The sequence below is a fragment of the Haplochromis burtoni genome, unplaced genomic scaffold (genome assembly GCF_018398535.1).
Source record: "Haplochromis burtoni strain Fernald_Lab_line unplaced genomic scaffold, NCSU_Asbu1 Contig_286, whole genome shotgun sequence".
Lineage (NCBI taxonomy): Eukaryota > Metazoa > Chordata > Actinopteri > Cichliformes > Cichlidae > Haplochromis > Haplochromis burtoni.
Window position 1 is genome coordinate 415,595 of NW_024582647.1, and position 8,441 is coordinate 424,035.

Consider the following 8,441-nt stretch of genomic DNA (forward strand, 5'->3'; position numbering starts at 1 on the left):
TGGAGGAGGTGGCTGGGGAGAGGGAGGTCTGGACCTCTTTGCTTAGGCTGCTACCCCCGCGACCCGACCTCGGATAAGTGGATGAAGATGGATGGACGTTACTGACATTTTCAACGAAGAAAGAAAGAAATTTTTCACAATCTTCATTTGATGAATTTGGGACAGCAGGTGGAGCAGGAGTAACAATATCACTAATGGTGTTGAATAGTACCATAGATAGAAGGTTACCTCTGCTCTTAGACACTAAGTCTGAGAAATAGGCAGCCCTCGCATCTCGAAGTGAAGTGTTAAAAGGGACTAAAAGGTCCTTTAAATGAAGGAGATGGACATGCAAACGCGTTTTCCTCCATAAACGCTCAACCTTACGGCGGCAACGCTTTGAGAGGCGAATGCTGTCATTTATCCAGGGAGACGACTTTGAAACCGGAGGTAGTCTTGTTTAGACAGGACAAACATTGTCTAAAATAGAAAGACAATGATTATTAAAAAGATTTGTTAAAAAAATGAACATCGTTATAAGGTGATAAAACTAAATTAAAGGCATCGGAAAATTAGCACTATATTAGCACTATACCCATACTTATTTATCCACAGGACACACAAAATGAAAAACTAGCAAGTCCCATCAGATTACACTTGCTTTCAAGCCTGCAGCATTGCAACCATTTATACAGTGAGAAGAACTATTCATCCTTCATGATCCTACAGGACAACTGGGCTTCTTGGACTGTACCGGCTCATCCATTTCTGAATCTTTCATCTTTTCGCTATTTGTTTTTTTTCCATCACTATGCCACCTCTCTATTTTCCTCATGTGCTCACAAAAGCTTTGCAGCTAGTAAATGTTTACCACTCTGCTGCCAGAGCTACAAATCCCAAAGAGACACAAGCAAGCTCCCTGTTAACTCTATTTACATAGAAAGCATTTATCTGATGTCCGTTTATGAAAGCTATATAGAAAACAGACAGCATGATTTATCTCTCACTTGCTATGTTTTCTTGTTAATTTTGCTTCATCCCCTTTCTCTTTATCCCCAGATCATCTACTGTCTGAAACTTTCTCTGGCCAGGACTCTCCAGACGTCAGTCACTTGCATAACAACAATCTGCCACCACAGAGCCGTTGTTTATCCATAGCTAAACCCGCCCAGTCCAGCCAGTCTAATCCCAGCACTAACCCACAGTCTCAATCTCAAGTCAACACTCTCCAGGCTCAAGCATCACTTGGCCCCTCCAAACGGCGACTCTCTGCCGAACGCAGTCTTTCCATAGAGGACCCACCTGCTGCCAGGGGTTCACAGGGGCCTGTTGCTGTGAAGCCAGCCAGGGTGTACACAATCACCAGGGAAGGCGGGATGACCCTCGGGGGCCGTGGCAGTGAGGAGAGCCTGGAGTTGGAGGTGCTGAAGGGCTCCCGGGAGCAGCCTCTCTCACAGAGCACTTCTGCTGCCAGTCATGGCCTATCCTGCACCAGCCAACCAACCGCCTCAGCTGCCCGTGGCAGCCATCACCGTAGCAGCCATCACCGCAGTAACCAACATCATGCCCAGCAGCATCACGGAGGCGCATCATCGCAGCCGCTGCAGAGCTCAGGTAGCGCTGGCAACATTCGTGATTGGGGAATGAGGAGAGGTGGGTCGCGGGATGACTACACCCCAGACTGCGTTGCCTGCATTCGGGCTCCATGCCAAAGTCAGCGCTCCCTGGACCTAGATACCTCACCCCGAGATGGAGGGAAGCAACGCAAAAAACTGGAGAGAATGTACAGTGAGGACAGAGCATCTACAGATGACAGGGGTATAAAACTAAATGTGAAGGTTTAAACGAATAAACAAACTGAGCCTGAATTTAAACACGTTCTCACCATGTTTTTATTCACCTCCACTGCTATTTGTAAGGCCTGTGTTTGAATGTAATGCTCACTGACACACACCTTCCTTTTCTTATTTGTGTTTGCAGAGGACAATCCTAACAGCTGGTTCCCCAAAGAGAATATGTTCAGCTTTCAGACAGCCACCACCACCATGCAGGCGTGAGTATGGCATGGAAATCCACCTTCACTCCCACTCTGTGCATCACAGCATCTCGCTGCCATGTTGGCAGGATACGGCCCCAGTCTTTTCCTTCCAAGAGACAAATGTAACATTCTAATACAAAGTCTTAATGAGCTTTCACACATTTCTGCTCGTTGGTTTTATTAATATAGGAAGCCACTTTGACATTTTTTTAGAAATAAGCAGTTGCCCATAGAAAAACTGGATGTTTTAGATCTGTACTGGTAGAAGCACAGTTTAGTAATTTTAACAACATGGTCCAACAAGTGTCCCAGTAAACAATGATACCAGCTGAATGGAACGCACCTGTTTCCAGTGTTGTGCATAGTACTTGTTCCTCTAAACTTAGCAGCCAAGAGTCTTTGAAATCAACACATTTAGAAAGCTGGAAATGTGTTGGTCTAGATCGTGTACGTGCCTTAACCAAGACACACATACACGCAGACACACAACTCCGTTCCAGTCTTGCTGACAGGTTAATTATCACCTATCACCCTGACCTTATAATTATGACTCTCAAACAGACAAAGCGCACCCACCATGATCTTTTTTTCCCTTCTTCTCTCTCACACTCCCTCTTTGCTATCCATATGTCTCACCTTCCTTTCCCCATCTGTTTCCGACTGCCTGTGTCCGTATTAGAGTCAAACTGATATATGGGTCTGACTCTCGCTTTTGATTTAAATGGCAGGCTGAATGATGGATATATCACAGTTTAATTGACTACACATTATTGACTACACATTAAACTAAGTGTTTGGTTATAGCCAGTCCTTGAGAACTAACTGGTGAGATATTTTGGTACACTTTAGATGTACATACATGTACATATTTCATCAGTCATCATCTCCTCTTCCTCACTTCTTTCAATGTGCATGTCATATTTGAATCCCAGTCCCTGCTCACTTATTTATAGGTAGGATTCTTCCATTTTGTCTCTCCTGAAAATGAGAACTGGAACATAAATCTCACTCCAAAATTTGGGTATGTGGAGTATTTGGCTGGCCCTATTGCTAACTTCTCTTTCATTTTTGTCTCCTCTTCTTCCTCTCCACACTGTGTGGCGGCCTTCCAAACCACGACTGTAGAATATCGTGAGTAAATCTTTCAAACGCCCCCACTGTTCTTCCTTGTTGCTTTTTCTTTTTTTCTTGCTATGCCAGTTAGGTAACTCGCATTGAACTCTGTTCCTCATGTGGCTTTGTGCTAGTCAGTCTACTGTGTCCTTATTCCCCCAACCTCGGTGTCTGCTGGATGGGATGTCAATATGTGGATGTAAGATTAAAGGCAAGGAAGGTTTGGTAGGAATGAAAAGTAGGTCATGCCAAGCATTATTTAAATAGCAACAATTCTTTGTTGAAATGAACTCCTTTGATATATTTCTGATAAAGACAGTGTAGCAGTGATGACTTGACTACCAAAGTTATGTCTGAAAACTAAAACCATGAACTCAAAGCTGTTTTCTTGTGCATAAGTCTATAGATAAATCTTAGTAATGCTGTTTAACCCTCTGAGGTCTGAGTCGTACAGCAACCCTAAAAGGTCAAATGCATAGCAACTTAAGAAAACAATGGCAAATAGAAAAAAGCTGAATAAAACACATAAGAAAAAGGAAAAACACAACATAAGCTCACAAAAAAATAGCTCACAAAACACAGCGGAGGCTTTTTTGGGGAGACAATACTATAGAAAACTTGCAGAGATAAGTTAGCTATAGCTAACTAGCTATAAGCAGTGAACAGCTAATAGCAGACATGTTTTTACAGTGTTTTATAAATCATGTGATTAAATCACACGTCACCTGCCTCTTTTGTCCCTCACAACACCAATGAAACCTTTGTTTCATTCTTGTAATGTCTCAGTGCAGTCCTTTGCACATTTTGCTTCCTGTCCCTTCCATAGCTATACTGTCACATTCATATCTCCACGAAAACACTTTGGTTGTTTTATAAGATTTTTTTTTTTTTTTTTTACTCTATGAAACTACACCTGCCTCCTGCTAAAAGATAGTGTAAACTGTATTTTAGCAGGCTGTCAGCTTTTAAATATTGTGATGATGGTTTCAGAGTAAGAACCAGATTATAATGTGTGGTTTCAAAGAGGTTAAGGTGAGAACAGCTTGGTGACCCAGCTTGAGGCTTCAAAAATGGGAATTCAAAAACAAGAAGGGTTGGTGGCAACATCCAGCTAGTCTAAGAGTGGGCATTTGATTTTCCCAAGGGGTCACAATTAGGATCTACTTGTAACATCTACTATTACCATTAGTGGTTTATAAAGGGATAACATTTCCAATAAAATTACTATTGAGCAGAATTGGACTGAATATTCGGCCCTCCGTAGCAGTCCCAGTTTCTCATTTCTCTTTGGGAAAGTTATTTTCCTGGCCCCAGCAATCTATGGTCACATCACTATTTTCTGCAAAAACAGTTGTCTAGTCAGTATCTAACACCATTACTTACATACAGGGGATGTGACTGTGAATCACTTATCTTTAAAGGAATTTAATAAAGGGACATGAGCGTTTTCATACATTATGTGTTTGAACAAGCAGTAATCTAAACTGCAATGTGACCAATCAACGACCAGGTGATAATTTTAGTCTTTTTTTTTAATAAGGTTGATCACACATGTGATATCCGTTCTTGCTGGTGTCAAAAGTAGACTGTATGGCTTTACTGTAAAGAAAGATAAACAAGAGTCTCTAAGGCTTTTTGGTTGCTAATGATTCCATCTATTAAGGTAAACTGGGAACTCCTATTAAACTTAGATTACTGGACTTGGTTGATCAAATTCTGGAAACAACATTTTTCCCAAGTTTCTTGGTAAACTTTTAAGGTGACCATGCATCATGTGAGACATGATGAAATTCTAGTTACCTAGATCACACACTTTTTCAAATGTTTGCCTACTCTCATTTGCAACTACCAATCTAGCTGTCAGCAGACATAAAGCCGCCCCCAGTACTGCTTAAGTTTCAATACTTTAATATCTTCAGATCTTTAGTATTATAACTTATCTTCTCATATTTAACTCTCTAAGGTCTAAGTCACCATCATCAGCAAATAACCCAAACCTTAACTCAGAATATGTAGGTCACTTTTGCTTTTAGTGTTTTCACCTTTGATGGCTTAGACTTCACAGGCTTAAGCTTATGTAAACCACTGTTTGAAACTATAAAACTGCATGTGCCTACTGCCAAAGACAGCGAAAAATCTGTTTTTCTTCTTCTCTCTCTGCTGGCTGCTTGATAAATTTGGCAGAAAATTTAAAGGATTGCTTTATCGCACAATAGAGGAAGTAGGCTGTCAGCTTTTAAATATACTGGTGATAGCAGATGGTGGAAGGAGGGACAGGCTGAAGGAAACATCTCTTCAACCTGTTTGTTTTTGCAGTGAGAAGGAACAAAACGTGAGTGAATTCACGAGGGGAAAAAATTCTGCAATAGCAATGCAGAGAGCTTTTGGATAATAATCAGACTCCAGTGAATTCAGCCTCATGTTTTGTCATCCCAGGGCTCATCAGCTGCCTGCCTGTCTGTCTGTCCGTTGGTGAAAACCAGACCGTAGGACCGGACTTTGTTTTTGACATACGCTGTCACAGATGATTCTCATTATGTCTGACGCCCTGTCAGAACCATTACTGTCCCTACTGGGAAAGGCACCTCGGTGTAGGCATACTGTTACACACTTGGCAGAATGGTTAATAATGTGTTGCAAAAATTGTGGTGCAGAAATATTTCTCAGTACATCAAAATGTGAAACAGAGGATGTCACATCTCAGCACTGGTCTGATAATCCATTTCTGAAGTTTAACTGGGTTCTCTTTCAACCTCCTACAAGTAAGGGAACATAATGAGTTTCTGTGCTATCAGGAAATAGCTAGTCTTACCTAGAGGCTTTTCATAAAGATGAGATAAATTGGTCAGAAGACAGCCAGGGCAACAAGTTCTAAAAGTCTTGATTAGGCCTGACCTTTTGAGACCTACACAAAATAATACGACCCCACCAACCAAGAAAAAAACCAATACATCCCATAATGGCTGTTGAAGCTGCACAAAAAAGAATTTAACATTCATATTTAAATGAATATAAAGTCGTCTTTTGTTCCCTCAGTGTCTTTTCCTACATTGTGGTTGTAGTTTGTGAGTGTGGGTGCGTGAGTGTACATGCAATTATCCTCAATGTCCTCTGCCTTTGGTGGATTAGATGTCCCTGTGCTGCTAACTTTAACTACTCACCAAAGCTAACTAAACTCTCACTAACCCTACTGGACTTCAAACCTCTCACCTTTGACACCTTTAGTGTCTTCCCATACCACCCTAACTAAACTTTATGCCCGAACCCAACTAGACCCTATGGGCTTTTTAGTTTCCTTTTGTTACTGTGTGGCATTTTAGTTAGCTTTGTTTATAACAAACATCAACTTAAAAGCTGCATTAATTTCTAAGCTCACCAGATATAGCAAGTAATAGTAGAGTTTTTTAGCCCTTGGGTCAGATTGGGTTCAGACAAAAAAATCCTTGGTTGCTGTCAGGCGCAGCTAAAACAAAAACCTATATTTCCAAACAAAACAACTTAATGCTTTGACGTCCCGGCAGGGCTTTCCGAGGCATTGCTGAGAGAAAGAGACGGAAAAGAGAGCAGGAGGCAGCCACCATGATGGAGAGGTACCGTGCCCTGTCCTGTCCTGTGTGGTGCTGTTATAGTTACCCTATTACCCAACAAAGAAAACAACTTCTTGAACAGAAATGCCTTTTATCCGATTTTAAAATAATTTTTTTCGTAGTCTTTTCAACCTCGTTTCTATTTATATTTCAAGTGTTGTAGACCAGGGGCCGGCAACCCTGGGCACTCATGCTGGCACGCGAAGGGTTAACTGATGGCACAACATGCACAGAGAAGGTGCATTAAAAACTAAATATCTATTACCAGTGCATATCACAAATTAGCTTGCATAGACACATCAGTTGCGCCATTTCTTAATCATTGCATCTTAGCCAACAACCCCACCCACCGAGTTCAACTTGTAATTGGCTAAAAATCACTTAGCCTACCGGCGAGAGGGATGTTGCTAACTAATCAGTCCTGTGAAATATGGTCTTGAAGCAAGCGAAAAAAAGATTATTTTATGATCTTGTATTCGCCAAATCGTCTTTTATGACAGGGGTTTTGTTCAACAGAAAGATAGTGCTGTATGTGCTCTTTTCCTTGAGAGTGTTATTTGCCAAGTATGAACCCCAGATAAGAGAACTGGCAAAATACAAAGCAGGGGGGGATCACATTAACATGTATATCCCTGTAATAACAAGCATGTCTTATTGGCCCAGTTTATTTTTTCTTATCATTGTTATGAGGAGAGCATAAATAGCATTTGCATTTTCTGTTGTATAGTTTCTTTGCTGTTCTTGTTATGGATAAAAAGTGTTTTTTGAGTAACTGTTGCTGTGCAGCGTTATTAAATATATCGTTAATACAATGGTTATTATGGCACATTGACTTCACTGGACATGACCTGAACTATGGTGCATGCATTCTGTGATAGCAGAACTTCATTGAGAAGTTTTTGGTATGACCACACAATTTTCATTTACCAGCTGTCCTAATTGCACAACTTGTAAGTCCATTCACTTCCTCACAATGAAATGAACATTTTTCTTTTGTTTTTCAAAAAACTGGAGGACAACTACTCTCTATTGCACAGTCACATTTACCAAGGAACATGATCAGACTTCTATGGCGTGACCTAAAAAAACTCTGAAAAAAGTTCAGAGTTGCAAGAGAAGATGACCTTGATGTGAGGTCAGCCACGTAAAAAGAAAATTAAAATATCTCCTAGTAATGATGAACATCTAATCATGCTTTCTGTATTAATGTTCCTGTTACTCTAATCTAGACCATCTGAATCTTGATAGGGTGATGTTTCACCATAGACTATGTCTAACCAGCGCACAGTAAACCCAGCACTCAAGTGTTTTTCCTGTTACCATATTCTGCTCTGACTGTTTGCTGGTGAACATTCACTTTGTGTATTTTGACTCTCTGCATGAGGAACTCACCGTGCCTTCCAATCCCTACCTACGGGGCAATCACATGGCTCGTAAAAGCATTCTCCGGCGCACATGTGTGTGTGTGTGTGTGTGTGTGTGTGTGTGTGTGTGTGTGTGTGTGTGTGTGTGTGTCGTGAATCGTGGAGGCTGTGGGTGGCAGGTTTAATAAATGTTCCTCACTGAACACTGAAGTGTAAAAACGGGTCTGTCAATATACTGCTGCAGCTCTGCACTCTGTGGCTGGCAGTCAAAGCCAATGAATTGATCAATATTTGGCAACGGGCCTCACATCCACCAAGACTGAGACATTCCATATGCTGTATGAGTTTGTGTGTGTGTGC

At 41.3% G+C, this 8,441-nt stretch overlaps 1 protein-coding gene across 4 annotated transcripts in view; it reads left to right on the forward strand.

The window, feature by feature from the left end:
• The window catches only part of nsmfb (NMDA receptor synaptonuclear signaling and neuronal migration factor b), a 73,645-nt gene that overhangs the window by 33,919 nt on the left and 31,285 nt on the right, over nucleotides 1-8,441 (forward strand). For 2 of the 4 annotated variants that reach the window (XM_005940101.3, XM_005940104.3), the window contains exons 3-6: nucleotides 1,039-1,797; nucleotides 1,960-2,032; nucleotides 3,143-3,148; nucleotides 6,652-6,720. In XM_005940101.3, coding sequence (XP_005940163.1) covers nucleotides 1,039-1,797; nucleotides 1,960-2,032; nucleotides 3,143-3,148; nucleotides 6,652-6,720 — 907 coding nt within the window. The remainder of the gene's footprint in view (nucleotides 1-1,038; nucleotides 1,798-1,959; nucleotides 2,033-3,142; nucleotides 3,149-6,651; nucleotides 6,721-8,441) is intronic. The other 2 variants (XM_005940102.3, XM_005940105.3) reach the window with 1 other exon arrangement.